The sequence below is a fragment of the Podarcis liolepis genome (assembly GCF_965112155.1).
Source record: "Podarcis liolepis genome assembly, chromosome: 9".
Classification (NCBI taxonomy): Eukaryota; Metazoa; Chordata; class Lepidosauria; order Squamata; family Lacertidae; genus Podarcis; species Podarcis liolepis.
Window position 1 is genome coordinate 54,878,134 of NC_139564.1, and position 17,715 is coordinate 54,895,848.

General features: G+C 45.5%; 1 protein-coding gene across 5 annotated transcripts in view; it reads left to right on the forward strand.

Annotated features, from left to right (window-relative positions):
- CRACD (capping protein inhibiting regulator of actin dynamics) overlaps window positions 1-17,715 on the forward strand; it is a 116,551-nt gene that overhangs the window by 95,468 nt on the left and 3,368 nt on the right. For 3 of the 5 annotated variants that reach the window (XM_083459731.1, XM_083459729.1, XM_083459732.1), the window contains 4 exons: window positions 843-4,389; window positions 6,218-6,408; window positions 10,738-10,906; window positions 16,690-17,430. In XM_083459731.1, coding sequence (XP_083315857.1) covers window positions 843-4,389; window positions 6,218-6,408; window positions 10,738-10,906; window positions 16,690-16,850 — 4,068 coding nt within the window. In that variant the 3' untranslated portion in view covers window positions 16,851-17,430. Of the gene's footprint in view, window positions 1-842; window positions 4,390-6,217; window positions 6,409-10,737; window positions 10,907-16,689; window positions 17,431-17,715 lie in introns of those variants that run through there. The other 2 variants (XM_083459730.1, XM_083459728.1) reach the window with 1 other exon arrangement.

The following is a 17,715-nucleotide window of genomic DNA, read 5'->3' on the forward strand; positions in this document are numbered from 1 at the left end:
CTGAGCTTTTTTTTTTTTTTTTTGAAAGGAGGACCTACAGTTTTGAGTTTTTTTGGGATTGGGGAGATCAAGAGTTCTTGAGCTTTTTGGGGGGGGGGTCGACCTAGAACATTCAACGGACGACCTAGAACACCTTCGCGATTGACCTGTTGAACATGCCTGGTGTACAGGATTAAAATAGGAGAGTTGCACCAGGGTGAAGGGATTTTGTAGATCCATGTCCTGAGGCTGCTATGATCTTGCCTTTCTGTTCCAGAATGTCATTCCTAGTGAATGGCAAAGTATTTTGATGATCCACTGGCTGCGTTTTCATGCTTAGCCATAAACTATGGGTAAGACATTTGTCCACAAGTTGTGTGCTAGTGAATGCAGCTTAAGTTCTTCCACTTTTCTCTTCCCTTCTTCCGGTGGGGGAAAATGACCATGAAACATCTGGCTTGGCATTATTTGTTTCTCTCCAGCAAACTACGATTGGGAAGCTAAGAACAAAGCTTGGCTTCAGATTGTATGTTTGAGAGAAAAGAACCACAAGCACTGGTTGAAAAATAATGCTAAACCAGATGCTTCATGGTTTGTTTTCTTGCTGGAAGAGAGGAGGAGCAAAGTGAGTAACTTGAACTGTGTGCACAGACTGGTTAACTTAGCCATAATTTATGGCGCATACCAAACGTATGTGTATGCATTTATTTATAGCAAAAAGAACTAAAATGTAAGGCGGTTCATTATGAACTCCAGGGTTATTGACTTAAAACACTAATTAATTATTACCCTGTTGCTCCACACAGCATAGGATGCATAAATAAAAAATGTTAAATTAAACTGTTTCTGTTTCCTGACACTAGGAGATGCAAAGTGTGGCAGTGGCAGAGGTTGAACAAGAAATCCTAGAACCACAATTGTATGAAGATAAGCTCTCCAAACATGATGGCTACCATGTTGCAGACAAGCCTATCCAGCATAGGGAAAGCCAAGAACAGAAAGAGGGCAAAAGAAAGCTAGAACATTGCTGGAGAAACTTGGAGACTGAGAAGAAAGTAGAAATGGCTGAAGCAGAGTCAAAAAGCCACACGGAACACAAAAGACTTCAAGAATGCCAAAGGGAAAAAGAAGGGAAGAAACAGAAGCTTCAGGAAGAAGAGCAGCTTTTGAAGATGGAGGAGAGAAAGGATCGAGAGGGGAAGAAAAGTCTTGAAAAACGGAGGCATCAAGAATTTCAGATGCAGAGGCACAAAGGACTGGAGCAGAGAAGGAATGAAGAGGGCCTTCAGGAACCAGAGGAACAAATGCAACAGGAAAAAGGAAAGCAGCATGAACTAAAGGAACAAAAGCAAAGGCAACTGGAAGAGCAAAGGCATCAGGAACTGGAGGCGCAAAGGCAACTGGAAGAGCAAAGACATCAGGAACTGGAGACGCAAAGGCAACTGGAAGAGCAAAGACATCAGGAACTGGAGGTGCAAAGGCAACTGGAAGAGCAAAGGCATCAGGAACTGGAGGCGCAAAGGCAACTGGAAGAGCAAAGGCAACTGGAAGAGCAAAGGCATCAGGAACTGGAGGCGCAAAGGCAACTGGAAGAGCAAAGGCATCAGGAACTGAAGGCACAAAGGCAACTGGAAGAGCAAAGGCATCAGGAACTGGAGGCGCAAAGGCAACTGGAAGAGCAAAGGCATCAGGAACTGGAGGCTCAAAGGCAACTGGAAGAGCTAAGGCATCAGGAACTGAAGGCACAAAGGCAACTGGAAGAGCAAAGACATGAGGAACTGAAGGCACAAAGGCAACTGGAAGAGCAAAGGCATCAGGAACTGAAGGCACAAAGGCAGCTGGAAGAGCAAAGGCATCAGGAACTGGAGGCGCAAAGGCAACTGGAAGAGCAAAGACACCGAGAAATGGAGGTGCAAAGGCAACTGGAAGAGCAAAAGTGGCAAGAACTGGCGATTGAAAGGCAAAGGCAAGAGGAAGAGCAAAGACATCAAGAACTGGAAGAGCAAAAATGGCAGGAACAGAAGGATCAAGAAGAAGTAGAAGAAAAGGGACACAGAGAATTAGAGGCAAAGCAACAACATAAAAAGCTCTTTCAGCAAGGGTGGCAAGACAGGCAAGAACAGGGGACGCAAAAATGGCAGGAAGAAAAACAAGGGCATCAGAATTTAGGACAGAGAGCACAAGGACTGAAAGAGCAAATGAATGAGGCTGAAAAGCAGGATGAACTGAAACAGGAAGTACTTCAAGTGCAAAAAAGGCAAACAGACCTGAGACAAAAAAATCTAGAGGAAAAAAGGAATCTAGAAGGTGAAGAAAGGTTGGAAAGGAAGGGGAGTGCCATAAAGCTGGAAAAGCAAAAGAGACCAGAAGAACTACCACAGAATCTAAAGGAGAAAATGAATAAGGACAAACAAGATCAGCAAGAACTGGATAAACCAGTTAGATCAGCAGCAGAAGACAGACGATGTGAACCACAGCCATGGCCTGAGAAGAAGATGCAACGGGAAGAGTTGATAGAGAGGGAAGGAGGGCAAAAGCTGGAAGAACAGAAATCCCCTAGTTTAGAAGGACAAAGTCCACTGGAAAAGCCAAAAGAACAAGACAAATCCATCCCGTTGCAACTGGACAAAAATATTCATTTGGGAGAGCAACATTTGGAAAGCCCTGAGAAAGACCTTCCACTTAAAGAAGCTAGCCAGCAAACATTAAAGCAGCCAGACAAAGAGCAGAAGGAAGAAGAAACTCTAAGGCACCACCAGAAAAGGGACATTGAAGCTCAAGAGCAGGAAAGAATCTTAGGCGAGGAGCTCCGATGGCAGGAAGTTGATGCGAGGCAAACTATGCCCAGGGGATTTACCTTCCAAGTATCCTCTGGAGAAAAGCAAATCATATTTCCGAAAGTAAATCTGAGCCCAGTTACGCCTGTCAAAGAGGCACCAACTCCTTCAGCTGCAAAAGAATTGACAACTCCTAAATCCAGCAAAGGTTCTCACGGTCCCCCGACTTCTTTGTGTGTCCCCCACACAGCAATTTTGGTCACCGGAGCGCAGCTCTGTGGAACTGCGGTCAACCTCAATCAGATAAAAGATACGGCTTGCAAATCTCTCCTTGGCTTAACAGAAGAGAGAAAAACGATGGACGCACGGAATACGTCACCAGATGCGAAGCGTAGGAATAGTAAAATGAAATATGCCCAAGAGCCATTGGGCAACCAAACCATCCCAGCTGAGTGGGCTTCTATTAGGTCAAAAATCTTAAAAAGTGCAGAAAATGGCCAGCGCAATGAGAGAGACAAAGGAAGCCTCAGTAGGCATAGCGATGATTGGACACCCAAAGGACAAAACGCTTCCCATGGTAATTTGCGCAAGACCTTATCTGCAAGTGCAAAGTTTTCTATAACTCCTGCCTGGCAGAAGTTTTCGGCTAATGCAAGCGCCGAGAGTAAAGTTGGCCTTGAAGCAGAAACCCCAGCCAAGCAGTTGGGTCCACCCACGGTCCATTCAACCCAAGAGACAGTTCATACCGAGGCACTGTCAGCTGCAGGGAATAATCTTGGAACACCTACAGGAAATACTGAAATGCATCGCGAAGTGGCAGGCAACACCGAGGGTTGTAAATTTGCCAAAGATCTCCCATCTTTCCTTGTTCCAGGCGCCTCGCATTCTCTAAGTAAGGAAGTTGCCCAGTCGGAAAGTGCAGCAGCTGCTATGGAAACACAGCAGAAGTTTGGTACAAGGAAACTGGACAGTGCTTCCCCAAATGGAGAAGAAAATGTGTCCCCATTTGGGGTGAAATTAAGGAGGACCAACTACTCCTTGCGCTTTCACTATGATCAGCAAGCTGAGCAGAAGAAGAAGAAAAGGTACAGCGCAGGAGACAGTTTTGACGGGGTGCCCACCCCGCTGGTTACGCCTGACAATGAGAAAGATGCAAATAATATGTTTTTAAAAGAGAACAAATCCCCAAGCCAAGAGAGAAAGGATGCCATGGTTAATTCTGTGAAGAACTCCTCAGCTAATATTAATCAGAATTATACGACAGCCGCACCGGTATCTCTCCCAGCTAGCAGTCACGTGTCTGCACCTGGTCAAGAGAAACCCATCTGCAAATCACCACTCCTGCAAAAACCTGCATTGGCTCCAAAGCCCACCAGCCAAACTCCGCCATCATCCCCTCTCTCAAAAATGCGCAGGTCTCACTTAACCGAATCCACGGGGCAAAGGGTGGCTAAAATGGAGCCTGACACCACCTGGAGAAAAACAGAAGCTAAAGGGAGCTCTCTGCTTTCACAAGCCCATGAGGCAAGCAAGGGGGAAGAGGAGGAGTCTAGGGAGAAGAGGTCCTTTTTCCCATCCATCACCATGCCATGGAGAGAGAGAACAGAGAAGAAGCCAGAGCCATTGAAAAAAGGTAGGCAAAGAAATGCAGCCCCTAAATACAGCTCTGTGATGAGCAAGGGAGATCAATATCCGAAATGTCAGCCTTAAACAGTATTGTATAATTTCCTCGGTGGTGGTTTTTATAGGTTCATTACTGGATTCCATCAAAGTTTTATTATGCGCACACCAGGGGTGATTTCACACGTCTCTTTAAGGACTGACGCATAAAGTGATTATTTTCATTGCATAAAATTAGATTACACATAGCGAGGAAAGTTTTTTGTATCATGTCACATTGCAGGAAACACAGTGCTTGACAATAGAAGCAACTAATTAATCTGAGTAATCTAGAGATGTTCATGTGTGTGTAAATGCATCCCAGTAAACTTACCGTATTTTTCGCTCTATAAGACGCACCTGACCATAAGACGCACCTAGTTTTTGGAGGAGGAAAACAAGAAAAAAAAATATTCTGGGTCCCAGAAGCCAGAACAGCAAGAGGGATCGCTGTGCAACGATCCCTCTTGCTGTTCTGGCTTCAGCGATAGCTGCGCAGCCTGCATTCACTCCATAAGATGCACACACAATTCCCCTTACGTTTTAGGAGGGGAAAAGTGAGTCTTATAGAGCAAAAAATACAGTATATCCCAATAAGGACTCCTCCACATTTTCCTACATCTACATTTTTGGCAAGTCATGTTATTGCAGTAAATCCCTGCATCCAAATGTAGTGTCCCCATACAGAGCTCCTGTGCATGCAAGCCTTCCCCATTCACTTCAACAGGAGGGGTAGATCTGTGCATTAATCCTTTGCCTTGTGTTCCATTGAAATGAATGGCAGTGGTGGAGTTCTGTCTGATTCCAGAGATTGTTCCATGAGGATGTAGCCCTTTTGGGCATCCGTCTTGTGCGGGACTTCTAAACTTCCTTTTCTGCAGCATGGCCATTTGCAAGCTTGAAAGTTTGTCCAAATATCCCAAAATAGCATGTCAAATAACTCCAAAATTGAACCCCCACGCTTTCTAGAAATAGACAGAGGTGTTAGTGCTCAATAGATGGTTACAGATAAAACAAGTTTTGACATTTCTAGGACAGCTTGCACCGAGATCTAAGGATGATGCAAAGATCTTGTTAACAAAATTGTTGAAAAAGTTGGCGCTGCTGAAGTCTCACCCAAATGTTTTCTAGAAGTGTGGAGCTAAGCTCACAATGAAGGAGAAAAGGGATGAAAGGCTCAGTTGGAGCCAAACCTGATTTGGCTAACAGCAAATGTTGAAGGTGAGAGAGGAGAGGATAGCTATGCTGTGAGATCATCTGTTTACTACTTTTTAAAAAAGATAATAGATCATAGAATTGTGGGATCATAAAATTGTAGAGTTGGAAGGGACCATGAGGGTCATCCGGTCCACCCCCCTGCCGTACAGGAATATTTTGCCCAGTGTTGGGCTTGTACCCAGGACCTTGATATTTAAGTGTCTCATGCTTTACTGACTGAGCTATATCAGCTACTTAGTGGTGGATACACTGATGGGGTCTGAGCTGGCACAGTGACTTGCTAGGAAAGGGATTTTGGGGTCATGGCAAATAGCACAATGAAAATATTGACCCTGTGTTCGGCAGGGGGAAAGGTGAATTCCGCGCTAGGGATCATTAGGAAGTTATTGACTCCCCTAAAAAGAAATGTTACAGCAGTGGGAATTTGAACCTTGGTCTGCCCAGTGCTAGTCCAACGCTATGACCGTTGCGCCACACTAAGCCATACTTAGTGAATACTGGGCGACATATTCCTCTTGGATATCTTGTATGCATCTCTGTCTCTGTCATACAAATTGAAACCCTTGTGCGTTGTGTTCTTCTAGAAAGGCCAGTTCTTCAGAGCAGACATTCCATAGACGGCTCCAAGCTGATTGAAAAAGTTGAAACCGCACAGCCGCTCTGGATCACGTTGGCTCTGCAAAAGCAGAAGGGCTTTCGAGAGCAGCAGGCGACCAGAGAGGAAAGGAGACAAGCCAGGGAGGCAAAGCAAGCTGAGAAACTTGCTAAAGAAAATGTAAGTACATAAATCTGCAGGTGAAGTATTTTGATTTTTTTCTCTCCCTAGCTGCCTTCAGATTTTAGAAATTATTTAAGCTTTGGCTAGTAAAGACAGTGAGGAAATACATGGTTTTGTCGTGGTCATGACCATTCTTCATTCGTAGTAGAACTAGACTGTTGAGAGACCAGAAGAATCTTGGAGTCCTCATTTCTAAGCCTGCTTTGAGGTTTGGAGAGAGAAATGCAACCTTTTCCATATTGCACGATACTCATTGAGGAGATGGTGAAAGAATAAGAGCAGTATGTCCACATATAGAGAGCAGATAGCCGTTTCCTGTTGGTAAGCAACCATTTGTGACTTCAACGCTAAATGGGAGCCGGCAAAAAATTGCAAGCCTTCCTTCCCCCGATTTTTTCCATCTTATGTACGTGCACCCTCTCCCACGGACAGCATGTGGATTTGTGTTATTGGCACCTTCTCTCAAGCAGAACTTGGCTGCTTGTCCTCCCCCCCCCTTCCAATTTTGCTGGCCAACTGTTCACAAAGAAGCCAAGGGTTCATGCCGAAGTCTGCTGTTCACACCTCACTGCTGGCCTCCCCAACAACAGCACACAGCTCCTTCTGTCCATAAGTGAAATTATCTCAAGAGAACCTTTTGTGTTATCACATCCTGGAAACCTCAAACCTTTCCCTTTTCCCGCTGCAGTTCTCACTCCTCTCATCCCTCCCTCCCTCCATCCATTCCACATGTGACACAGCCCGCTAGTAAATTCTGCAATTTCCCGTGTACAAGACAATGTATTTTTTATTCTGTAAGAATTTTAAGAATGGGAGTTTGTCTTATGCACAGGTAGTGCAGAGGGGGGAAGTGCGATAGGTTCCAGCCACGAGCAGGAAAGTGTCAACGGTGATTGGGCGGGTGATTGTTGGCTGCGTCAAGGGCTGCTGCTGCAATTGGGCGGATGATTGACAGCTATTGCCGGCGATGCGTGCGATTGGCAGCGTTGGTCAGGCAGATGAGCGAAATTCGGCAACCCCCCCCCCCAGAAAAAGCTCAACAACTCTGTGCAATCTCCCCCCCAACCATTTTCTTTATTTGGAGTTCCCCAAAATAGGGGTCGTCTTATACATGGAAAAATATGGTAATCTGGGGTCAGTACAAATGTAGAGTGCAGCCAAACCGAAAGGAACTCTGGAGGGAGTTAGGAGGGAAGTGGAGCCGCAGCACTTCCCGTACCTTAAAGGTAAAGGTAAAGGGACCCCTGACCATTAGGTCCAGTCGTGACTGATTCTGGGGTTGCGGCTCTCATCTCGCTTTATTGGCCAAGGGAGCCGGCATACAGCTTCCGGGTCATGTGGCCAGCATGACTAAGCCGCTTCTGGCGAACCAGAGCAGCGCACGGAAACGCCATTTACCTTCCCGCCGGAGCGGTACCTATTTATCTACCGTATTTTTCGCCCTATAGGACGCACTTTTTCCCCTCCAAAAATGAAGGGGAAATGTGGGTGCGTCCTATGGGGCGAATGCAGGCTTTCGCTGAAGCCTGGAGAGCGAGAGCGGTAGGTGCGCACCGACCCCTCTCGCTCTCCAGGCTTCGCGGACCTCTCGGCAAGCAGCGGGAACGCTCCCGCTACTTGGGGAGAGTTGCCTGCATCCCGAAGCCTGCGCACGCTGATCTCATCGCATCCAGGCTTTGCGGAGCTCTCCTCAAGCAGCGGGAACGCTCCCGCTGCTTGGGGAGAGTTGCCGGCATCCCGAAGCCTGCGCGCGCTGATCTCAGCACATCCAGGCTTTGCGGATCTCTCCTCAAGCAGCGGGAACGCTCCGGCTGCTTAGGGAGAGTTGCCGGCATCCCGAAGCCTGCGCGCGCTGATCTCATCGTATCCAGGCTTCGCGGAGCTCTCCTCAAGCAGCGGGAACGCTCCCGCTGCTTGGGGAGAGTTGCCGGCATCCCGAAGCCTGCGCGCGCTGATCTCGGCGCGTCCAGGCTTTGCGGATCTCTCCTCAAGCAGCGGGAACGCTCCCGCTGCTTGGGGAGAGTTGCTGGCATCCCGAAGCCTGCGTGCGCTGATCTCAGCACATCCAGGCTTCGCGGATCTCTCCTCAAGCAGTGGGAACGCTCCCGCTGCTTGGGGAGAGTTGCCAGCATCCCGAAGCCTGCGCGCGCTGATCTCAGCGCGTCCAGGCTTCGCGGACCTCTCGGCAAGCAGCGGGAGCCACCGCTGGGCTCCCACGGCTTGCAGAGAGCTGCCTGTTTGGGGGCTGGGGTCGGGGGAAGCTCAGGCTGCCCCACCCCTGCGCATGGGGAAAAATAATTCCCCCCCCCTTTATTTCCCCCCAAAAAAACTAGGTGCGTCTTATGGGACGGTGCGTCCTATAGGGCGAAAAATACGGTACTTGCACTTTGACGTGCTTTTGAACTGCTAGGTTGGCAGGAGCAGGGACCGAGCAACAGGAGCTCACCCCGTTACAGGGATTCGAACCGCCAACCTTCTGATCAGCAAGTCCTACGCTCTGTGGTTTAACCCACAGCGCCACCCGCGTCCCTCCCATCCCTTAGGGAACATGCAACTGTCTCTTGCAACCCTGAAAGCCAAGCATGTGAGGACAGAGGAAGTTTGTCTCTGTGCTTGGTTTGCTCTGCTGCAGTTTTCAGCTTTTTGTGGTCATTCTGGTGGCTTGCATTCTTTTATCTTGTCTGCTGCCTTACCACCTCAAGGTGTCCTACATAGTTCTCCCCTCCCTCATTTAATTCCCACAACAACCCTGTGAGGTAGGTTGGACTGAGAGGCAGTGATTGGCTCAAGGTCACTCAGTGAGCTTCATGGCTGAGTTTTAACCCTGGTCTCCCAGGTCATAATCTGACACTAACCATGTGAATGCCGCAATGAAGCATGTAAATAGCAATGCAATCTATGCTGTTTACTCAGAAGCAGAGATATGAGGGGACAATTCAATTTGGTACACCTGGCAAGGCAAGCCTACTTTGTTTTCACTTTTTGAAATTTGCCACTTCTATGAATTTGGCAATTCCATGTAATGTGGACAGAGATGCATTCTATTGGGGATTAAGTATGCTTGGGGAATGCATATTAGTGAAATTATATACATTTGGGGGGTGCATATAGCATACATTTCTATATAACATGAAACTGCCTTGCAAAAGTATGTATTTTAGGAGAAATTCACACTAGAAGGCTGATGAATTTTCATGAGGGTTTTTTTTAAAAAAAAGAAAAAACCACACAAACTAATGTGGAAACATGGAGAACAAAACGTACAATTGGACAAATGAGAAAATGGGAGGAAATGACATTGGCGCATTATTGGTTCATTTGCTTGTCAGTCTGGGGCAGGGGTCAGCAACCATTTTCAGCTGTGGGCCGGTCCACTGTCCCTTAGACCATGTAGTGGGCCGGACTATATTTTGGGGGGAAATTGAACGAATTCCTATGCCCCACAAATAACCCAGAGATGCATTTTAAATAAAAGGACACATTCTACTCATGTAAAAACATGCTGATTCCCGGACCGTCGGCGGGCCGGATTGAGGTGATTGGGCTGCATCCTGCCCCTGGGCCTTAGGTTGTGTACCCCCCTGGTCTGGGGCTTATTCCTAGGTGAGTGTTAATTCATCTAGGCTGCAATTCTATGATTACCAGTGGTAATCTATGAGAGCCAGTGTGGTGTAGCGGTTAAGAGCCGTGGACTCGTAATCTGGGGAACCGGGTTCGCGTCTCCGCTCCTCCACATGCAGCTGCTGGGTGATCTTGGGCTAGTCACACTTCTCTGAAGTCTCTCAGCCCCACTCACCTCACAGAGTGTTTGTTGTAGGGGAGGAAGGGAAAGGAGATTGTTAGCCGCTTTAAGACTCCTTTGGGTAGTGATAAAGCGGGATATCAAATCCAAACTACCAAAGCTGCAGTCTTATAACCCACTTATGTGGTAGTCTTAACTCAGTGGGCCTACAAGTGTATAAGATTGCACTGTAAATATATTATTACTATGTTATAATGAAATATTAAAATTGTACAGTGGTACCTCAGGTTAAGTACTTAATTCGTTCTGGAGGTCTGTTCTTAACCTGAAACTGTTCTTAACCTGAAGCACCACTTTAGCTAATGGTGCCTCCTGCTGCTGCCGCGCCACCGGAGCATGATTTCTGTTCTGCAAAATTTCTGTTCTGCAAAGTTTCTGTTCTGCAAAGTTTCTGTTCTGCAAAGTTCTTAACCCGAGGTACTATTTCTGGGTTAGCGGAGTCTGTAACCTGAAGCGTACGTAACCTGAAGCGTATGTAACCCGAGGTACCATTGTAATGTGGTTTTTGTTGTTTTTTGCGCTAGGCCAGTATCAGCAATCAGACAGATACTAAAAGCAGCAGCAGCAGCAGCAGAACTAGTACATTGCCTAGACCCGCAGCCCAGGCAGAGAAGAAAGCTGAGACTCCCCTCTCAAGGTTTGAACGCAGAGAACAGCTTAAAAAATCCAACACTCTTCCTACATCTGTGACAGGTATGTTGTTTTTTTGTCACAGCTACTGACGTTATTGACAACCTTGACGTTTTTGTGGTCTCTGAATGACTCCCCTGTTGACTCATGATATGTCCTTCACTCCCCCATACTATATTTGAAGAGAAAATTTTATTTTCTGGCTTGTTTTTCAGCATGGTGTCATGGGCTTTTGAGGCTTGGTGCTTCAGAAAACAAACACTTTCAAATGGAGCAAGTTCCATAACTTTGCTGACCTGACCTGAGCACTGAGGGTGCTCGTAGCTAACTAGCTCACCAAAAAAAAAATACCATTTATTCATTACTAGCATGCCTAGGTTACTCATACGTTGCACGTTACCAACAGCCTGGAAGAACTCCTGTTCTGATTCACACACATTTTCTCAGCCTGTCACCTGTGGGCAAATCTTACCATACTCAGCTAACCTCCAATTACTAATATGCCTTAGTGGGAGTTGTGGCCTCGGTGTTTGACTAGCTGGAGGTTGGATGAATATTGTGCTTAGTTTTCTTGTCATTTCTACTCACGCCCGTGGAGCTGAATACCTATTTATCGACAAACTGGATGAATTCAGATTTTTCAGCTTGGTTTGAATAGGCTGCTTACTGCTCATGGTTTGGAAAAAAAGAAAGGGAAATTCTGCCTTTCTCCTTTTGGAATTAGCAAATTCCTCTTGAAAATATGGCCTTTGATAGGTACGTGCCTGGATATAATGCTGGCAGATGGCTGAGAAAGCTGTTATACTAATGAATAATGCGCTAGTATAATAAATACGTTGTTCCCTCTAGCGCACCGAAACCATTAAGTTCCTAGATTATACTGCCTAATTACTGCTTCTTTTGTGTGACTCTTAAACTGTGCCTTTAAAACCTGCAGGCTGATTAGCTGATAGAAACAAGAGGGGCAATGAATTTTATTTCATGGTAGGGTAACACACAAGGGTGGCAAGGGGGAGTAAAATTTTATGTACACCATATTATTTACTATTGCAAGCCTTGTTCACATGATAGAGCCATAGCTTTGGAAACCATTTATTTTTGTGGAGGAGATAAAAGAAGCACTTTTCTTCTGCCTTTCCCTCATCTATTCTAGGGTTGAGCTCTGGCATTTAAAACTGATACCATGGCTGTTGGTTTTGATATCAACAACTTATAATGCTTAGAACTTTTCTCAGGATAATAACGTTGTGGGAAACCAATTAGCTCCTGTTTCAAGATGAGTGGCAAAAGTGAGGAAGGAGGGATTCTGTGTTCTTTCCAAAAGGGAGATAGATCTGGGAGGGTTGCGGTTTTTTTCCAGGGAACTCTAAATCAAGGAGAGAAAGGACTACTCCACAAGCTGAATGCATGGCGTTCTCACACACACCCTCATTCCACATCGACTCCTTGCACCTGAGGTAGGAGCAATCCAGACATGGAAACCTGATTTCTCATGCAGATTGCTCCTTGTATCATTAATTTGTGTGCGCGTCTTCAGTTTCCTCTGTGAGGAAGAGCAGAGATTGCTTCCACATGCAGAGAGTTGGGACTGCTTAACTGAAACCTGGTATCTCCTTTTGTTGCCACAGCTTATGCAGAGTAAAGATGGGTGGATGAATTGTTAATGTGAATATTTCTGCATTTTTGCTGCGCTGATGACTTGTCGGGTTTTGAATCTGTTTGGTGTATTTTAAATGCTATAAATAAAATGCTACCAAAAAAAAAAAAACCAAGACGAGAAGGGCAAACGTCACCATACCATGCCTGAGAAAACAATAAAAGGGGGTGAGCCCTCATCACACCCCAAAGACACAACCCAAATAGCCAATCCCTTTTGGTGTTTCCTCGCTGACAGCACACACCCACACCCATCCATGCCATTTACCTTCCCGCCGGAGCGGTACCTACCGTATTTTTCGCTCTATAACACGCACCTGACCATAACACGCACATCGTTTTTAGAGGAGGAAAACAAGGGAAAAAATATTCTGAATGAAACAGTGGACGTATCATTTTTGTGATTCATGCTGTGGCCACAGACATGTGATCTGATGGTGAATTTGGGGTGACCCAATGCAAAAATCCTGAGAATCCCTGTGGATCCATGCTTTGTAACCACGTTTTTGCACCATTGCAGCCCCAGGCAACAGTGGGTGCGTGATTTTTGGGGGGGGGGGCAGGCTGTAGCCATGGACATGCTATGTGCTCTGATGGTGAATTTGGGGTGACCCAATGCAAAAATCCTGAGAATCCCTGTGGATCCATGCTTTGTAACCACGTTTTTGCACCATTGCAGCCCCAGGCAACAGTGGGTGCGTGATTTTTTTTGGGGGGGACAGGCTGTAGCCATGGACATGCTATGTGCTCTGATGGTGAATTTTGGCTGACCCAATGCAAAGATCCTGAGGATCCCTGTGGATCCATGCTTTGTAACCACGTTTTTGCACCATTGCAGCCCCAGGCAACAATGGGTGTGTGATTTTTTTTGGGGGGGACAGGCTGTAGCCATGGACATGCTGTGTGCTCTGATGGTGAATTTGGGGTGACCCAATGCAAAGATCCTGAGGATCCATGTGGATCCATGCTTTGTAACCACATTTTAAGTGGGGAGGGAAGGAAAAACACAGAAGGCTAAGAATGCAGGAGAGGGCTATAACGTGAGGAAAGGAAGGCAAAAGTTTTCCCCCACCCACCCACACAAGCCAGCCACTGTTTAAGGATTTCATCCTTTTAAATGGAAGAAAGCATATTTGAATGCTGTGTGTCTCCAAAAACAAAAAGCAGGAAGTCAAATCAGAATTTTAAGCCGAACCTGTAATCTCTCTTCCCTTCACAAACATTGTTCCCTCCGGAGCAGGGACAGGATAGAGCGAGGGACGCTCTGCTTTCCCCTCTACTTGCCTGGAGGGGAGGGGCTTTCCCTGCTCTTTGTTCGGACGCTCTGCTTTCCCCTCTACTTGCCTGGAGGGGAGGGGCTTTCCCTGCTCTTTGTTCGGACGCTCTGCTTTCCCCTCTACTTGCCTGGAGGGGAGGGGCTTTCCCTGCTCTTTGTTCCGTTTGAGCAAACACAGCAACGAAACAGAGCAGGGTGGGCAGAGAGACCCTGAGGCAGAATGAAGGAAAGCAACAGCTTTCTCACGGAGCTCCCTTCTCCCTGAAGCGCGGTTTGATTTTTGCCTTATTTTTCGGCTACAGGGACCACACATTCGCTGCATAACACGCACAGACATTTCCCCTTCCTTTTTAGGAGAAAAAATCTGCGTGTTATAGAGCGAAAAATACGGTATTTATCTATTTGCACTTTGATGTGCTTTCAAACTGCTAGGTTGGCAGGAGCAGGGACTGAACAACGGGAGCTCACCCCGTCGCGGGGATTCGAACCGCCGTCCTTCTGATCGGCAAGTCCTAGGCTCTGTGGTTTAACCCACAGTGCCACCCGCTTCCCAAAGACACAACCCAAATAGCCAATCCCTTTTGGTGTTTCCTTGCTGACAGCGCGCGCGCACACACACGCACACACACACATCCCTGGCAGGCTGGTCTTAGATTGCCACTTTTCCAGCACCAATGCAATGGGGGCTGGTTTGGGGAGTGCACTGAAGAGTTACAGCCATGCGGACTGATGGCCAGCAGGCTCAGTGGGACCTAGTCCTGATGAAAATGCCTCTCAGAAACAACAGCCTCTTGGAGGCAGCTGTTTTTACATGGGGAGAAGGCAGGGCGTCTGATGTCACCCAGTACCAGTGCCTCTCTCCGCTCCCCTCTCTTCCAGCCACCTGCCTCACCCTACTTGCATCCTTATAATTATATACTTATTACCCCCGAAGCTCAGAATATTGTTTGAAAACTAACGTATTTTGGAGTACTTGGATGTAAAGCTCATTCAGTGGGTGCAGCGAGGAAACAAGATATTTCAGCCCTGCTATAAAAGCTTTTGAAGTCTACCAATCTTTCAAACGTTAAAGAGTCAAAAGGAGTCAGCTTCTGCAGGCTTAGAATTCCTACTGGTAAAAAAATAGGTCAGAGAAATGCAAGACTAATTATGGTTTCTCCCAAAAGCATGCTGTATCTTTCCAAAGGTTTTGTTTTTCAAGGTTACAGATGTCTTTGAAGAGATTATGATGAAACGGAGAGATAATCTGTGCAGGAAGTAAAGTTCCTCAGAAAAGGAAATTCTGTTTTGTTTTGTGTTATTTACTGTTTACTAACTGCCGTATATCTGGCATTGCATGGGAATTCTAAGGCACCAAAAAATTTCAGTGCAATTTTGAAAGGTTCAGTCTGCCATCTTAATTCAAAATGGCAGCCAACAATATCCAAATATAGGTGAAAACCTGCTCCCTGAGGAGCAAGATTTGGTTACACAATCTCAAGAGATGTCCCAGTGTACAGTGAACAATTTTCCAAAGCACTTAAAAATATTTTTACAATATCCACCCCCCACCCCAATTCTTGCTTCCTAATGATACAGTTGATCATATACGGCATGTAACATGAAGTCTCCATTTCCCATGGTTCACTCTCCCACCTTCGGGGGGAACATTAGCCAAAACCAAAACATAAGTCACATTTGCCAGTTTGTCTTAAGCATGATTTAATCATGAATGTCTCTCTCCATCCTGGGTAGATACACGACTCCCCCTTCCTGCACAGTCCCTGCCCAATTCAAAAAAAGTCCTCCTGTGATTTGTCATGTCTGAACCTGGAGAATAAGTCCAACTCCAATTAATGAATTTTGTTTCCAACACTGACTTAGTATACCAGCCCTAAAATAACCATTAACAAATATAAGTAGGAAACCTTTCATTAGTATAGCATGTCAGCAAGGTAGGCAGTCCTCTCCTTAGGAGTATAATGTTTTTTGAAAGAATTCGTGCCCAACAAACGTAGATGAGAAAGTAGGGTGAATGGTTCGAATCCCTTTATGCTGTCCACAGCTATAAATTCAGCTTCCAATGATGAATGCTTCTGCAGCTTCAGATGAATTAAATTTTATGCATTGTTGTGGCCATGCAAAGGACAGGTGATGGAGAAATGTTTCAAAATTATTTCCCCCGATTTTAGGCTTTTGTAGCAATCTACTGCTTTAAGGAACTCTTGATCCCCTGGTACGCACCAATTTTTTTAGTTAGTGTATATATGTGTGGGTGGTGCATGTGCTCTGAATGCAGGGCTGCTTGATCATCGGGTATTGTTCCAAAAGCTGGAATTTTTGGATTCTGCTTTGACTTAATGTTACCCTTGAGTCGAGGAAGATCTGAACAGTTATCTTTTATTTTCTTACACAAATCCTCCTAAAGTTTAAGAGAAGCCTGAAACAGGACTCAACAGACATGGAACTTCTTCTCAACTGCCACAAGAGTCCTTCCTTTTCGAGTAAGGACTTGGTTTTCACTTAAAGAGTCAGAATTTACTAACCAACAGTAAAGACAAAGTCTAGATTGAGGCAGGCTCAGTTTACCTTCCCCAGTGATAACACTGAACATTTTTTAAAATGAAAGAAACCCACATAGCTAGGGCACCATGGAGGAGGGAGTGGTTATTCCTCAGAAACACCTATAACTCTGGCTGTTATGAATTATTTAAAAAAGGAATAAGAATACAATTCAAGTATATCTCCCTTTTTCCAGTTCAATCTTGGGCAGGCATTTGAATTTTGCTGTGAAATCTTTGCTCTCTCCAACTTTCTTGCCTGCCTATTAAAATGGCTCTCCTGCCACACTGAACATGCACATGACAGTGTTTCTGGTAGGTTTCTGCCATTTTACTTTGCAGTGATGGATCTTTTTCTTTTTCTTCATTAACAGTGGAGATCTCTGATTCTCTTCCACCGTCACCCTTGACTAAAGAAGTCACTAAGAGATTCTCCACGCCAGAAGCGAATCCGGTGTCGACAGAACCTGCCTGGCTGGCGTTAGCCAAGAGGAAAGCAAAAGCCTGGAGTGACTGTCCCCAAATCATTAAGTAAACGATACTGGTTTTGCTCTTTTTCTGTTGTTTATTAATTGCTCTCTCCTCTTTATTTATATTTTCACATGACAGAACCAACTGGGACAAACATAAGTGCGTATCCTGAAGGATGAAGAACATTTTTAACAGTTTTACCCATTTTTCCTGGCTCACTGCAGATTTCACCTACATTTTAGAATCTTTTGCATCGAAAATCTAGGGACTATGGAATAGAGGTTTAGGCACAAAGCTCAAGTTTCATCTCTCTTGAAAGCATATGGATGTTATGTGTTAGGGGTTCATATCACTTTATGGATCAGTGCCGAAATGTTCCTGAATTTTGGCTCTGATGGTATGGATTTCCATTTGTGTTTTCTTTTATATGTTGCTGCAAAGCAGATATTCCAGCCACTTAAGCTGCTAAAATGAATGTAATGCTCATGTTGTTTCCACTTTTGAATGGAGAAAGTAATACCATTTACTGATAAATTTATAAATCTCTACAGGATTCTGGAAGACCTGCCTTAGTAGTAGTAAAGAGAGTATACTGTGATTACCTTTTCTTAATGTTGCAAATAATTTATGGATGAATTTAAAATAATTAATAGGTAGCCGTGTTGGTCTGCCATAGTCAAAATAAAAAAATTCCTTCCAGTAGCACCTTAAAGACCAACTAAGTTAGTTCTTGGTATGAGCTTTCGTGTGCATGCACACTTCTTCAGATACACTGACACTTCTCAGTGTATCTGAAGAAGTGTGCATGCACACGAAAGCTCATACCAAGAACTAACTTAGTTGGTCTTTAAGGTGCTACTGGAAGGAATTTTTTTATTTTAAAATAATTAAGTTCAGCTTGTGACTGATGAAAGCACCGATACGCCCAG